The following is a 17,060-nucleotide window of genomic DNA, read 5'->3' as shown; positions in this document are numbered from 1 at the left end:
CATGGACCACCACCAACCATGGACCACCACTGCCATCAGCCAAGGAGCACCTCCAACCATGGACCACCACCAACCATGGGCCACCATTGCCATCAGCCAAGGACCACCACCAACCATGGACCACCACCAACCATGGGCCACCATTGCCATCAGCCAAGGACTACCACCAACCATGGACTATCACCAACCATGGACCACCATTGCCATCAGCCAAGGACCACCACCAACCATGGGCCACCACCAACCATGGACCACCATTGACATCAGCCAAGGACCACCACCAACCATGGGCCACCACTGCCATCAGCCAAGGACCACCACCAACCATGGGCCACCACTGCCATCAGCCAAGGACCACCTCCAACCATGGACCACCACCAACCATGGACCACCACTGCCATCAGCCAAGGACCATCTCCAATCATGGATCACCAACTGACCAAGTGCCAAGGACCACCATCAACCACTGACCACCACCATCAACCACAGACCACCACCATCAACCACAGCTGCTGCCAAGGACCAGCGCTAACCATGGGCCACCACTAGCAATCAAAGCCACTGCCAAGGACTGCTGGCACCAACCATGGACCATCACCATCAGCCATGGACCACCATCTCCAGCCATGACTGGTGCCAGGGACCGCTGCCACCAACCACAGCTGATACCGAGGACCACCATGAACCATGGATCACCATCACCAATCATGGCAGGTGCCAATAATCAGCCATGGACCACCACCACCAACCACAGCTTGTACTGAGGACCACCACAAGCCATGGACCACCCACCATCAGCCACAAATGGTGCCAAGGACCATCACAGGCCATGGACCACCACCATCACTCAAAGACCACCGCCAACCATGTCTGGAGCCAATGACCATTGCCAGCCACGGACCACCACAAACGAACCATGGCTGGTGCTGACAACAGCAGCAGCCCCTGGATCCATTCCCCGTCCACTCCTGGGCTCCAGCCCCCCACTATGGGGTTGCTTCATTGCCCAGACCCAAACCTGGATCCCACTGCAGCTGTGGGATGGGGGAAGAGCAGCAGCAGCAGCAGCAGCAGCAGCGCATCACGGGGAGTGTTCCCATTTCCACACAACGAGAACCCTGCATGAGCCCCAGAACCCCGCACGGTGCAGGTGGAGCCGCAGTCAGGCCAGGAAAGCTGCAGCAGGATCGATTTCCTTGCAGCACACGAAAACAGCAGCACGAAGGTCCCTGGCAGACGCTTGCAGAGATCCGATCCTCCCCGCGCTCCGGGCTCGGCCTCGCAGCAGACGCAGCACGAGGCTGCTCCTGCGGGACGGACGCTTCACGGGGTTTGCTTTTCCTACAGACGCTTCCTTCCTCTCCGACAAAGGCTGTGTCTTCCAAGCTCCCCTTCCTGCCAAGCTATCGTGTTCACCTTTACCGTCGCTCTTTGGCATTTAAGGATCGGGGAGATTCAGCATTCAGAGCGCGGCCAGGAAGCGGCTTTGATATTGTAACCACCTCCCGGGACCGGGCTGGAATTTCACATCTCGGAGCGTCAGACGGAGCCTCTTCCCCTCCATCCATCAGCGGTGACTTCATGGCCACGCGGCCCCAACCACCGGCCCACACCCAACGTGGCCACGCACCCACCAGCCACCCGGCCCCGGGCATTTCCAGAAGGGTTTGAACACAGTGTCACTGCCTTGATGCTCTCCAAGCACAGGGAATGCCAAGGACCGCCATCAACCACACATCACCACCAACAACCGTAAGCCACAGACCATCACCGTCCACCACAGACCACTACCACCATCCACAGACCACAACAAATAGCCACAGACCACAACAAATAGCCACAGACCACCGCCATCAGCCATGGACCACCACCAGCAACCACGGACCACCACCATCAGCCACAGACCACCAACAATCACTGGCCACTTTGGGATCCATATGGATCACTAAGCACAGACCACCACCACCATCAATCATGGACCGCCACCATCAGCCACAGATCAACAACAACAACCATGGACCACCAACAACAACCACAGATGGTCACCACCAGCCACGGATGACCACCATCAGTCATGACCCATCACTACCAACCACGGACCACCACCATCAGCCACCACCATCAACCATGGACCACCATCACCAACCACAGATCCTCAGCAGCATCAGCCATGAACCACCACCAACAACCATGGACCACAACCATCAGCCATGGACCTCTATCACCAACCACAGACCATCACCACCAACCATGGACCACCACCATCAGCCATAGGGTGGCCCTCAACCTTCTGCGGGATCCCAGTGTGCTGTAAGGATTGCTCTGCTCATCTCCCAGGGGTGGGGTGGGAGAGCAGGAGGAGGTGGGCCGGGCTCCTGGGATCACATAATTGCGGACTTATTGGGGTTGGAGAAGACCTCCGAGATCCCCAACCCAACCCCAACCAATCATGTCCCCAAGTGCCACATCTCCCTTGTTCTAAAGACCCCTAGGATGGTGACCCCATCACCTGCTGGGCAGCCCATACCAATGTCTGACTGCTCTTGGGGTGAAGAAATGTTTCTTAACATCCAACCTGAACTCAACCCATATCCTTCCAATTCAGAGACACGACCCTTCATCACAGGGACGTCCCAGTGCAGAGAACTGGGAGAACTGGGAGAAAACCAGGCACGCATACAAAGCCAAATCCAGCAGAGCCCAGCGCACAGCGCAAGGCCAGGTCAACCCAACCTGCTGTGTGCCACGCCGGCTTCACATGGCAATACTGATCCGCCCGGCGTACCTGCAGGGCTGGAGGCTCCGGGATGCGGCCGTGTGGCTGCTGCTCCTCCTCTCCCTGCCCTGCAGGCTCTTCGGTAGCTGAACACCCACGGTGCAGCTGACGCGCAGCAGGAGGGTCACGAAGAGCGGCGCGTAGAGCCCCAGCACCGCCGGCCCAGACTCCGGCGCAGACATGATCTCATGCAGAGCACATGTGGCCTTGGGGGGGGGGAGAGGGAGAGAGAGAGAGAGCTGGGGGAGGAGGATTAGGAGGGATATTCCTCCCCCCCCTTCTCCAGCCCCGCACCACGCTGCTGTCTGTTGGTAAATAGTGGAGGTCATGGCTCCGTGCTCGCTAAGCACATCCCAAACACGGCCCCGATGCTGGGAGAGCTCTGCAAACCCACAGGGGAATATCGAGCTGGGCTTTGGGGACACAGAGCAGAGCCCCCAGCCCCGGTTGTAGGGCAGCACCCAGCTCCTCTCAGTCCAGTTCACACCGCATTGCTCCGCACCAGGGGGAGGTGAGAGCAAAGCAGGGTCGGCGCGGGGCGGCCGGGGCTGCACCACCTGCGTCGGGTCCTTCGCAGGAGGAAATTTTCACAGCTGTTTTCCTGCTCAGAGAGCTGCCAAGCAGGGTTTATTTTCTTTTCGGAGGGGATAAAAACGCAAAGCGCTCTCTCCCCCGCCGAGGACGGACACCTGAGAAGGTTTTACGAGCGGCGGATTAGCGCGGAGAGGCGTCACGCCGCCCTGCCTTCCTCCAGACCCGCGCCTGGCACGGCCCCGAGCACGGAAACGACGGACACTCACGGCCATGGGCAGCGGCGTGGCCACGCGCTCCGAGCTGCCGCCCAGCAGGAAGGCTCTGCTCTCCTTGTAGGGCACGTCCCGCGTCACCTTCTCCAGCAGCTGCTCCAGGATCTGCGCCGTGAGGCTGGGCTCTGCGGCCAGGGCGCTCCACATGGAACACGTGTGGCTGAGGGGAGCAGCGGGGAGAGAGGTGTTGGGTAAGGACCTTCCAACCCAACCATTCTGTGACTCTATGATCTGTAAGGACTCTTCCAACTCAACCATCCTGTGACTCTATGATCTGTAAGGACCTTCCAACCCAACCATTCTGTGACTCTATGATCTATAAGGACCTTCCAACCCAACCATTCTGTGACTATGATCTGTAAGGACCCTTCAACCCAACCATCCCATGGCTCCATGATCCTCAAGAACCCATCCAGCCCTACCCAACCCATTCCATGGTAGTATGGTCTACAAGACTCTACCAATCCAACTATTCTGTTCTCTATTATCTGTAAGGACCCTCACAATCCAACCATCCTATTGCTCTACTATCTTTAAGGACTCCTCCAACCCAATCCAACCAAACCAAACTCATTCCATGATTTTATGGTCTGTTAAGACCCTTTCAACCAAACCATTTTGTTTTCTATGGTCTTGAAGGACCCTTCTAATCCAGTACAACCCTACCGAACTCAAGCCATTCCATGGTTTTATGGTCTATTAGGACCTTTTGAACCTGACCTTTCTTTCCTCTATGACCTTCAAAGATTGTTCCAATCCATCCCAACCATACCACTGTTATATGATCTTAATGGACCCTTAAAACTCAAGCATTCCATGGCTCTATGATCTGCAAGGACCCTTCCAACCCAACCCAATCCAACCCAACTGCCCCACGGCTCTAAGATCTTTCAGAATGCTTCCAATCCAACCATCCAACGGTTCTAGGATCGGTAAGGACCCTTCCAACCCAACCCATCTCATTCCACGGTTCTACACGCAGGACTCAGCCCAGGGCCAGTCCTGACACCCCAGAGTTCTGGCTTTGCTGAGCAGCCCCAAGCCACAGCCCCAGCCACCCCGACCAAACTCAGCTTTGCTTACACCCCTATGCCCTGCAAACCCTCAGCAGCGAGTGAACACACTGATCCATGAGCTCCCAACAGAAATTCCAGCAGGGGGAAGGAGCCGAAAAGCTTCCAACTGCAGTTGAATCCAAAGCTGCTGTGGATGCAGGTACCTGTCGAAGGGCAGCGCGCTGTCCAGCAGGCTGGACACCACCACGCCGGTGTGCTGGGCCGCCAGGATGTACACTGTCTGCTGGGCTGCCTTGCGCACGTGTTCCTCGTCCACCTCCTGCAGTTTGCTGTGGATGATGCTCATGATGTCGGGAACCTGTGGGGCAACGGGGTGGAAGTCAAATGGGGGAAGGGACGTGGCGAGAGCTTGGGGGAAGCGTGCCGTGGTGTCCCCTCGACCCGGTGATACCGAAGGATGTCGCATGGTGCAGAGCTGCCAGCACCCTGCCAGCATGTGGGGCTCAGCAGTGCCGCGGTTGGAACTGGATGACTGCTGAGATCCCCTTCAATTTAACCACCCATGGCTCTATGATCTTTAAACAACCTTACAACTTGGGGTGAGGGTAGGGTTGGATGGGTCCTTGAGGATCATGGAGCCATGGGATGGTTGGGTTGGAAGGGTCCTTACAGATCATAGAGTCACAGAATGGTTGGGTTGGAAGGGTCCTTACAGATCATAGATTCATAGAATGTTTGGGTTGGAGGGGTCCTTACAGTCCATGGCTCCCATGGCTCTATGATCTTAAAGAACTCTTCTAACCTAATCCATCCCATGGATCTATGATCTTTAAGGACCCTTCCAATCCAACCACACTACGGTCCTAGGATCTTCAGGGACCCTTCTAACCCATCCCATGGCTCTATAACCTTTCAGGACCCTTCCAACCCAATCATTTTTCAGTTCTACAACTCCAGGAAGCAGAGTGGCACAGGGGATGACCCCCCTGGCCTCGCTGGCTGCATCACAAGGTGTGCAGGAAGCTCATGCACAGCCCAGACCTGGAGGCAAATCCCTGAGCTTAGCACGGAGCTGCTGGGATTTAGCATCAGGTCGGGTTTCAGGATCTGGGCCGGACGGGGTCCGGACAAAAAGGGAGCGATGGGGAGGGGTCAAGGGGGGGAGTGGGACGTTAGCAGGAGCTGCCGTGCACAGCCTGAGCGGTGCGGGGAGAGCCGGTGTTTCCAATTAGTGTAGGAGAAAAGGGGGAGCTTAGTCCTAAGGCGGTGGATTAGACCAGAAAAAAAGTCCTCTTCGGAGTGGGGCACGGAACGGGACGGGGATGGGATTGGGATGGGGTGGGGATAGAATGGGGTTGGGGATGGGGATGGGATTGGGATGGGGTGGGGATAGAATGGGGTTGGGGATGGGGATGGGATTGGGATGGGGTGGGGGATAGAATGGGGTTGGGGATGGGGATGGGGATGGGATTGGGATGGGGTGGGAATAGAATGGGGTTGGGGATGGGGATGGGGATGGGGATGGGGATGGGATTGGGATGGGGTGGGGATAGAGTGGGGTTGGGGATGGGGATGGGATTGGGATGGGGTGGGGATAGAATGGGGTTGGGGTTGCGGATGGGGATGGGATTGGGATGGGGTGGGGATAGAATGAGGTTGGGGATGAGGATGGGGATGGGGATGGGATTGGGATGGGGTGGGGATGGGATGGGGGATAGAATGGGGTTGGGGTTGGGGATGGGGATGGGATTGGGATGGGGTGGGGGATAGAATGGGGTTGGGGATGGGGATGGGGATGGGGATGGGATTGGGATGGGGTGGGGATAAGAGTGGGGTTGGGGATGGGGATGGGATTGGGATGGGGTGGGGATAGAATGGGGTTGGGGATGGGGATGGGATTGGGATGGGGTGGGGGATAGAATGGGGTTGGGGATGGGGATGGGATTGGGATGGGGTGGGGATAGAATGGGGTTGGGGATGGGGATGGGATTGGGATGGGGTGGGGATAGAATGGGGTTGGGGATGGGGATGGGGATGGGGATGGGGATGGGGATTGGGATGGGGTGGGGATAAGAGTGGGGTTGGGGATGGGGATGGGATTGGGATGGGGTGGGGATAGAATGGGGTTGGGGTTGCGGATGGGGATGGGATTGGGATGGGGTGGGGATAGAATGAGGTTGGGGATGAGGATGGGGATGGGGATGGGATTGGGATGGGGTGGGGATGGGATGGGGGATAGAATGGGGTTGGGGTTGGGGATGGGGATGGGATTGGGATGGGGTGGGGGATAGAATGGGGTTGGGGATGGGGATGGGGATGGGGATGGGATTGGGATGGGGTGGGGATAAGAGTGGGGTTGGGGATGGGGATGGGATTGGGATGGGGTGGGGATAGAATGGGGTTGGGGATGGGGATGGGATTGGGATGGGGTGGGGGATAGAATGGGGTTGGGGATGGGGATGGGATTGGGATGGGGTGGGGATAGAATGGGGTTGGGGATGGGGATGGGATTGGGATGGGGTGGGGATAGAATGGGGTTGGGGATGGGGATGGGATTGGGATGGGGTGGGGGATAGAATGGGGTTGGGGTTGGGGATGGGGATGGGATTGGGTGGGGATAGAATGGGGTTGGGGATGGGGATGGGGATGGGATTGGGATGGGGTGGGGGATAGAATGGGGTTGGGAAGGGAATGGGGATGGGATTGGGATGGGGTGGGGATAGAATGGGGTTGGGGATGGGGATGGGGATGGGATTGGGATGGGATTGGGATAGAGTGGGGTTGGGGATGGGGTGGGGCTGGAAGAGGAGGTGGGGTAGAGATGGGATGGCAGTCAGATAGGAGTGGGATGGGGATGGTGACAAAAACAGGGATGGTGATGTGAGGAGTGACAGCTCCAGGGAGCGTGGGGCGGGCAATGCACAGCCATGGGTACAATGGGAATGGTCACATCTTTCCAGTGCTTGAAGGCAGCTGATAAACTTGAGAATGACCACACAAGGGCAGAAAGTGTTGGAAGAGCGAGGACCAGCTTGAACCCAGAAGAGAGAACATTTGGGGTCGGATGTGGTAAATCCTTCATCCAGAGACAGCAAGGCACCAGCACTGCTGCCCAGAGCCATGGGTGTCCCATGTCTGGAGATACCCGAGGCCATAGGTGGGGGGGTTTCTTCCAACCCAACCATCCCATGGCACTATGATCTTCAAGGACCCTTCCAACCCAACCATCCCACAGCTCTATGACCTTTAAGGACCCTTCCAACCCAACCATCCCATGGCTCTATGATCTTCAAGGATCTTTCCAACCCAACCATCCCACAGCTCTATGACCTTCAAGGACCCTTCCAACCCAACCATCCCATGGCTCTATGATCTTCAAGGACCTTTCCAACCCAACCATCCCACAGCTCTATGACCTTCAAGGACCCTTCCAACCCAACCATCCCATGGCTCTGTAACGTTTCAGGACCCTTCCAACCCAACCCATTCTACAGCTCCATGACCTTTCAGGACCACTCTGAACCAAACCACTCAACAAATACCAACTGTACTGCCAAAGCCTATCGCCCCACAACCCAGCTGCCAGGACCTGGTTCTCACTGGGCAACGTGCACAACATGAGTGGGAGGCAGAGGGGGTTGGGGCTGCCCTGGAGGAGCTCACCTTGTCCTGCAGGACCGCCCCCCGCTCCTTGAGCAGAGCGTTGATCATGACGGTGGCCGCACGGGAGCAATTCTTGTCGGGGTCCGCCAGCCCCTCAAACATGGCGAGCAGGAGGCTCATCAGCTGGTCTGGGGGGACACGCTTCCCAATCACCTTGGGGGGGGAGAGTGAGTGCCTTAATGAGGGCTGGAGTGGTTCATCCCAAACAAACGGAGCCAGCAGTGGGGCTGGGTGACTTTACGGCTTCGTAATCTTTCAGGACTTTAACAAGACAACTCAACCCATTCCATGGCTCTGATCTTTAAGGACCTTCCCAACTCAACCCAACTCATCCCATGGCTTTGTGATCTTTATGGATTCATCCAACCCAACCACTCCATGGCTCTTTGATCTTTAAGGACCTTCCCAACTCAACCCAACTCCTCCCATGGCTTTGTGATCTTTAAGGACTCATCCAACCCAACCATTCCATGGCTCTGATCTTTAAGGACCTTTCCAACTCAACTGAACCTATCCCATGGCTTTGTGATCTTTAAGGATCCATCTGACCCAATCATTCCATGGTTCTATAACTTTTCAGGACCTTTCCAAGTCAACTCAACCCATCCCGTGGCTCTATGATCTTTAAGGACTCTTCCAACTCAACCATTCCACGGCTGTATGACCTTTAAGGTCTCTTCCTACCCAACCTACTCTACCATTTCCTGGCTCTATGACCTTCAAGAACTCTCCCAACCCATTTTATGCTTGTTTGACCTTTAAAGACCCTTCCAACCCAACCCTTTCTATGGCTCTCTGATGTTTAAGGACCCTTCCAACCCAACCCAACCCAACCATCCCATAGCTTAGGATCTTTCTTTGTGCAGACTTTGGGGGACTGGCAGCATCGCTATGGGGCAGGATGCTTGCAGCAGCCCCGCTCTGCCCACCTTACCATGGCAATGTTGGTGCAGGTACGGAAGAGGACGGTGAAGTCGGGCTCCTCCAGACCCCTCTTCAGCGCCTTCAGCCCCTCCACCATCTCATCCCGGTGGTCCCGGGCGAACCCTGCAGGCAGAGCAGCATTTGGGTCAGATCAAACACCAAAACACCGCAGCGATGCGGGTTCAAACACTGCAGTGATGTGGGTCAGAATGGAGCAGACCCAAAGGGACCAGAACACCACAGTGATATGGGTCAGAATGGAGCAGACCCAAAGGGACCACAACACTGCAGTGATGTCGGTCAGAATGGAGCGGACCCAAAGGGACCAGAACACTGCAGTGATGTGGGTCAGAATGGAGCTGCCCCAAAGGACCACAACACTGCAGTGATGTGGGTAAGAATGGAGCGGACCCAAAGGGACCAGAACACTGCAGTGATGTCGGTCAGAATGGAGCAGACCCAAAGGGACCACAACACTGCAGTGATGTGGGTCAGAATGGAGCGGACCCAAAAGAACCACAACACTGCAGTGATGTGGGTCAGAATGGAGCTGCCCCAAAGGGACACAACACTGCAGTGATGTGGGTAAGAATGGAGAGGACCAAAGGGACCACAACACTGCAGCGATGTGGGTCAGAATGGAGCAGACCCAAAGGGACCAGAACACTGCAGTGATGTGGGTAAGAATGGAGAGGACCCAAAGGGACCACAACACTGCAGCGATGTGGGTCAGAATGGAGCTGCCCCAAAGGGACCACAACACTGCAGTGATGTGGGTAAGAATGGAGAGGACCCAAAGGGACCACAACACTGCAGTGATGTGGGTAAGAATGGAGAGGACCCAAAGGGACCACGACACTGCAGCGATGTGGGTCAGAATGGAGCGGACCCAAAGGGACCAGAACACCACAGTGATATGGGTCAGAATGGAGCAGACCCAAAGGGACCACAACACTGCAGTGATGTCGGTCAGAATGGAGCGGACCCAAAGGGACCAGAACACTGCAGTGATGTGGGTCAGAATGGAGCGGACCCAAAGGGACCAGAACACTGCAGTGATGTGGGTCAGAATGGAGCAGACCCAAAAGAACCACAACACTGCAATGATGTGGGTCAGAATGGAGCTGCCCCAAAGGGACCACAACACTGCAGTGATGTGGGTCAGAATGGAGCTGCCCCAAAGGGACCAGAACACTGCAGTGATGTGGGTCAGAATGGAGAGGACCCAAAAGAACCACAACACTGCAGTGATGTGGGGTCAGAATGGAGCAGACCCAAAGAACCACAACACTGCAGTGATGTGGGTCAGAATGGAGTGGACCCAAAGGGACCAGAACACTGCAGTGATGTGGGTCGGACCCACAGCGCTTCTCCCGGGAGCAGCATTGAAGCACAGCTGCGTTCCGCACCAGCCTCCAAGCGCTCATCCCCAGCGCTGCCCTGACCTCTCCTGGTGACATGGGGAAGGTCAGGACTGAAGGAGCCCTGAATATTCCGGCCCTCTGCATCCCAAGCGTGGTTCTGTGACAGCATCGCCCCACTCCCAGCCCCACTGCATGGTCTAGAAGGCCACAATGGTTTGTAGGGACAAGAGACAGCAGTCATCCCTTGAGCTCTGTTCTGGTGGGTGTGAAAGATCTCAGAGGTCTCTTCCATCCTAAATGACTCTAATTATGGTCATGGTGAGGCGGGTTGGACTGTGGGATTTTGGAGATGTCTTCCAACCTTAATGATTCACTGGGTGTAATTCGGATCACGGTGGGGTAGGTTCGGGTTGGATTGGATGAGCTCAGAGGTCTTCTCTAACCTTAATGACTCTATGAGTCTATTTAGGGTCGTGGTGGGGATGGGCTGGGTTGGCTTGAGACCTTGGAGTTCTTTTCCACATTCAGTGACTCTGTGGGTCCATTTAGGATCATGGTGGAGGTGTTTTGGGGTCAGGCTGGGGGATCTCGGAGGTCCCTTCCAACCTTACGAACTCCATAGTTCTAATTAGGGTTATGGTGGGATGTGTTGGGGTTGGACCGTGGGATCCCCTCCAACCCTAACGATCCCATCTTTGGGGCTCCTTCTCTGCAGACCCATAAGTAGAGAAAGGGGCCCGGCCCCCATCAGCGCCCACCTTCGTAGCAGAGCTGGATGTAGAGCAGGCTGTAGACGCAGTCGACGGCGCGTTGCCGGACGCTGCCCACCGAGTCGGAGCAACGCGGGGAGAAGAGCGCGATGAGAACACCCAGGTTGTAGAATGGGACGACCGTCTGTGGGGACAGCATGGCCGGGTCGGTGCTGGGATGGCACCAAGATGGCACCAGGATGGCACCGGCACGGCATCAGGATGGCACTGGGATACACCTGGATGGAGCTGGGATGGCACCGGGATGGCATTGGCATGGCACCAGGATGGCGCTGGGATGGCACTGGGATACACCAGGATGGAATTGGGATGGCATTGGGATAGGATTAGGATGGCACTGGGATGGCATTGGGATGGGGCTGGGATGGCACTGGGTTGGCACTGGGACAGCACTAAGATGGCATTGAGATGGCACCGGGATACACCAGGATGGCATTGGGATGTCACTGGGATGGCAACAGGATGGCATTAGGATGGCACTGGGATACACCAGGATGGCATTGGGATGCATTGGGATGGCGCTGGGATGGCGCTGGAATGGTGCTGAGATGGCACTGGGATGGCACTGGGATGGCATTGGGATGGCACCGGGATGGCACTGGGATGGCATTGGGATGGCAATGGGATGGCACTGGGATGGCATTGGGATGGCAATGGGATGGCATTAGGATGGCATTGGGATGGCGCTGGATGGCATTGGGATGGCGCTGGGATGGCACTGGGATGGCATTGGGATGGGGCTGGGATGGCACTGGGATGGCATTGGGATACACCAAGAGGGCACTGGGATGGCACTGGGATGGCACTGGGATGGTGATGGGATGGCCCTGGGATGGCACAGGGATGGCATTGAGATGGCAATGGGATGGCATTGAGATGGCAATGGGACAGCACCAGGATGGCACCGGGATGGCATTGGGATGGCACTGGGATTGCACTGGATGGTGCTGGGATGCACTGGGATGGCGCTGGGATGGCATTGGGATGGGGCTGGGATGGCACTGGGATGGCACTGGGATGGCACTGGGATGGTGCTGGGATGGCACTGGGATGGCATTGGGATGGCACCGGGATGGCACTGGGATGGGGCTGGGATGGCGCTGGGATGGCATTGGGATGGCACTGGGATGGCGCTGGGACAGCACTGGGATGGCATTGGGATGGCGCTGGGATGGCATTGGGATGGCACTGGGATGGCGCTGGGACAGCACTGGGATGGCATTGGGATGGCACTGGGATGGCACTGGGACAGCACTGGGATGGCATTGGGATGGCACTGGGATGGCACTGGGATGGCACCGGGATGGCATTGGGATGGGGCTGGGATGGCACTGGGATGGGGCTGGGATGGCGCTGGGATAGCATTGGATGGCATTGGGATGGGGCTGGGATGGCACTGGGATGGCACTGGGATGGCATTGGAATACACCAAGATGGCACTGGGATGGGGCTGGGATGGCACTGGGATGGCGCTGGGATGGCACTGGGATGGCACTGGGATGGCATTGGGATTGTATTGGGATGGCATTGGGATGGCACTGGGATGGTGCTGGGATGGCGCTGGGATGGCATTGGGATACACCAAGATGGCACTGGGATGGTGCTGGGATGGCACTGGGATGGTGCTGGGATGGCGCTGGGATGGCGCTGGGATGGCACCAGGACACACAGGCGGTCGGTCCCCCTGATGCCCACTTACACTGACGTTGAGCCTGCCCAGGTAGAAGTCCAGCAGCGCGGCGCTGAGCTCCACGGCACGCTGCCGCTCGTGCTGCTTGCTGGATTTGATCCACGGGCCCAAGTGCTGCAGTAAGAGGGGGGGGGGGAATAACGTTACCTGAGGGTGGTGGGGTCCTCGGGTGACACGGGAAGGGGACGGTGGGTGGGATGGAACCAGCACGTACCGCAAACATGTCCTGCAGGCCGTGCGGGGTCAGGCTTCGCTGCAGGAGGGTCTTCAGCAGCTCCTGGAGGGCGCCGAAGGTGTTTGCAAACAGCTCCTGTGGGAGCAGGTATGGGATGTGAGGTGCAACCCAGAAGCAGGGGGGGATGGGGTACCCACAGGAGTGGGAAGTGGAATCCCCAGGAATGGATGGGAAACCTTGGGAGTAGGAGAGGGGAGGGGGCCCTTCCAGGAGTGGAGGTGGAGGTGGGTACCCCCAGGAGTGGGGGGTGAGAGGGGTACCCCCAGGAACAGGGGATGTAGGGGATATCCTCAGGAGTGGGAGACAAAAGGGGGCACCCCCAGGAGTGGGAGATAGAAGGGGTACCCCCAGGAGTGGGGGGTGGAGGGGGAATCCCCAGGAATAGGAGAGAGAGAAGAGAGGGAGGAGACATCCCCAGGAATAGGAGAGGGAGGGGGATACCCCCAGGAGTGGGGGATGAAAGGGGTACCCCCAGGAATAAGAGATGGAGGGGGACGCTCCCTGGAGTGGGTGATGGACCCCCAGGAGTTGGGGATGGAGTTGAGACACCCAGGAGTGGGAGATAGAGGGGACACCTCCCTTGGGTGGGGGATGAAGAGGAAACCCCCAAGACTGGGATTTGAAAGAGGTATTCCCAGTATTGGGGATGGAGGGAACACCCCCAGGAGTGGGAGACCGAAGGGGTTACCCCCAGGAATAGGGATGGAGAGCCCCCCCACCTCACTGTAGGGCGCATCGCCACCGTCCCCATCGCGGTCCCACAGGGGGTCCAATGGGGGCAGCGCCAGGACACCGGCCAGGCACGCGTCCATCAGCTCCGTGCGGTCGGGGTCGTTGAGCTGGGGCTCCAGGAGACTGAAGGGGGGTTCAGGAGCACAGCAAGAAGGATGGAGTGGAACTCTCACTCACTGAATCACTGGGGTTGGAAGAGACCTCCAGGACACCCCAGTCCACCCATCCCCACCACTCTCACCTCTAAAGGACCTTTAAGGATCCCTCTAACCCAACCTCTTCTATGATAACCTTTCAGAACCCTTCCAAATCCAACTGTTCCGCAGTTCCAAGATCTTTAAGGACTCTCCCAACCCATCACAACCATCCCAAGGCTCTATAACCTTCCAGGACTCTCCCAAACCAATCTCGTCTATGATGACCTTTCAGAACCCTTCCAATGCAACCATTCCATGGCTGTAAGATCTTCCAGAACTCATTCAACCCAACCCAAGCCAACCCAAGCACCCTGTGTCTCTATGATCTTCAAGGACCCTTCCAACCCACCCCCTTCTAAGATGACCCTTAAGGACTCTCTCAACCCAACCATCCCACAGCTCTCTAACCTTAAACCACTCTTCAACACGATCATCTCACAGCTCTATGAGCTTTAAGAACACTTCCAACCCATCCCAACTCAACCATTACATGGCTCAATGACCTTTCAGGACTCTTCCAATCCAACCCGATCCAACCATCCCAGGTGTCTATGATCTTTAAGGATCCTTCCAACCCCGATCCAACCCAACCCAACCATCCCACGTGTGGATCTTTAAGGATCCTTTCAACCCAACAGCTCCTTGGCCCATCATTTTCAGGACACCCCCAAGCTACCTATTCCATAATTACCTTTCAGGACCCTTCCAACCGATACATCCCATAGCTCTATGACCTTTAAGGACGCTTCCTATCTCACCCTCACCACTCTGTGGTTCTATGATCTTTAAGGACCTTTCCAACACAACCATCCCCTGGCACTATGATCTTTCAGGACCTTCCCATTCTAATCCCTTCTATAATGACCTATGAGGACTTTTCCAACCCAGCATCCCATGTCATTATGATCTTTAAGGACCCCTTCAATCCAACTCAACCCTACACAACCATCCCAGGTGTCTATGATCTTTAAGGACTCTTCCAACTCAAATATTCCATAGCTCTGTGCCCTGTAAGGAACCTTCCAACTCCACCACACTGTGGTTTTATGGTCTTTAAGGACTCTTCCAACCCAATCCCCCCATGGCTCTATGGTCTATAAAGACCCTTCCAACCCAATCCCCCCATGGCTCTACAGTCTATAAAGACCCTTCCAACCCAATCATTCCACAGCTCTGTGATCTTTAAGGACCCTTTAAACCCAACCTGCCCCAACCATCCCCTGTCTCTATGACCTTCCAAGACCTTCCCAACCCACCTACCCCTGGTTTCTACCAAGGATACACCAGGTGGGTGCAGGTGACCATCGCCCACTGCCGCACCGGTGCCCGCATCGAGTCCAGCGGTTCTGCTTTGATGAACTCCTGGAACACAGACCGAGGGGATGGAGACAGGGATGGGGACAGGGATGGGGACAGGGATGGTCACATCCACCCCATTCACTGCCCCCCCAAATCCCAACCCTCCCCGAACCACCCAACCCTGGCACCCGTTCTCACCACCATCTGCGCCACGAGTTCGGCTTTGCGACCCAAAACGAAGTCAGTGCATTTGGTGCTGCCACGGACGGCCCGGCTGATCATGGCGATGCTCCGGATGAGGCACAGCTTCAGGGTCAGGTCCTGAGCACAGAACCACGGTGACAACACCGCAGATGGTCACCTCCCGGCGCTGGGGACACTCTGCCCCGTGTCCCTCCCTGCACCGGGCTCTGCGGTGACAAAGCAAGTGGCTGGGCCTCTGTCCTGACAGACACCCCATAGCCATGGGGCACCACGACCCCCATAGTGATGGAGAAACAGAATCCCATAGCCAGGGGGCACTGAGACCATCAGAGCCATAAAGAATTGGAACCCCATAACCATAGGGCACCATGACTCCCATAGCCATTAGAATTAGAACCCCATAGCCATGGGGCACTGGGACCCTCATAACCAATAAGATCTGGGAATCCCACAGTCACGGGGCACTGGGACCACCACAGCTACAAAGAATTGGGAAGCCCACAGCCACGGGGCACCAAGTGCCCCATAGCCATGGAGAATCAGAACCACGGGGCCATGGGGCACCAGGACCCCTATAGACATTAGAATCAGAACCCTATAGCTGCAGAAAATCAGGAACTCCATCACCACAGGGGATCAGGAAGCCCATAGCCATGGGGCACTGCGATCTCCGTAAACTCAGAGCCCCAGGACCCTCGCAGCCATAGGGCAATAGATCTCCATAGCCATGGGACACTGGGGTCTCATTAACCACGGGGCACTGGGACCCCCATAGTCCAAGAGAATTAGGAATCCACCAGCCATGGGGCACCAGGACTTCCATAGTCTTGGGGCACTGGGAACCCCGTATAACTATGGGCCACCAGGACCTCAATAGCCATGGGGCACTGGGAACCTCATAGCCATGGAGCACCAGGACCTTTATTGCCAATAGGGGACCAACACCCCTCGCCCACATCCTGTAGTGGGCAACACTTTGGGGTCTCAGCTCCCTGCTGAGGCAGGAGCCCCCCAAACCCTCCCACACCTCCAAAAAGCAGCACCCCTCGGCTGTGCCTCCCCCATGAAAACACAGGGAGCTCCAGCCCATCACACCACCATCCCCACGGGGACTGACAATGGCAGACGCAGAGAATGGGAACAATGGCCATCAGGTTGCTGCCCCCACCCCAATTAACGGTGCTCCCTCATCCCAGCTGAGCCCAGCAGTGGGGACGGCCCCGGCGCGGTGCCACAGTGGAGCTGTTAGTGCCAGAGGAGCCCAAAGGAAGATGTGTTAGTGCAGCTGGGGGGCGGGGGGGGCCCTGACAGCTTCACCTCAACGTGACAAATGCCATTCGTCATCGGTCAGCCTTGAAAATGAAGTAAAGATGGAGATGCAGCA

At 56.9% G+C, this 17,060-nt stretch overlaps 1 protein-coding gene across 1 annotated transcript in view; it reads right to left on the bottom strand.

Moving 5' to 3' along the window:
* Nucleotides 1–15,846, bottom strand: part of MROH1 (maestro heat like repeat family member 1) — a 32,835-nt gene extending 16,989 nt beyond the window's left edge. The window contains exons 1-11 of the mRNA XM_072360639.1: nt 15,671–15,846; nt 15,456–15,535; nt 13,964–14,099; nt 13,224–13,319; nt 13,019–13,123; nt 11,308–11,443; nt 9,196–9,308; nt 8,262–8,414; nt 4,802–4,956; nt 3,577–3,742; nt 2,786–2,982 (exon numbers count right to left, since the gene is read on the bottom strand). Coding sequence (XP_072216740.1) covers nt 2,786–2,982; nt 3,577–3,742; nt 4,802–4,956; nt 8,262–8,414; nt 9,196–9,308; nt 11,308–11,443; nt 13,019–13,123; nt 13,224–13,319; nt 13,964–14,099; nt 15,456–15,535; nt 15,671–15,754 — 1,421 coding nt within the window. The 5' untranslated portion in view covers nt 15,755–15,846. The remainder of the gene's footprint in view (nt 1–2,785; nt 2,983–3,576; nt 3,743–4,801; nt 4,957–8,261; nt 8,415–9,195; nt 9,309–11,307; nt 11,444–13,018; nt 13,124–13,223; nt 13,320–13,963; nt 14,100–15,455; nt 15,536–15,670) is intronic.
* Between the last annotated feature and the right edge of the window lie 1,214 nt (nt 15,847–17,060).

Source organism: Excalfactoria chinensis (genome assembly GCF_039878825.1).
Source record: "Excalfactoria chinensis isolate bCotChi1 chromosome 2 unlocalized genomic scaffold, bCotChi1.hap2 SUPER_2_unloc_1, whole genome shotgun sequence".
NCBI lineage: Eukaryota > Metazoa > Chordata > Aves > Galliformes > Phasianidae > Excalfactoria > Excalfactoria chinensis.
This window is presented reverse-complemented; position numbering and strand designations above follow the sequence as displayed.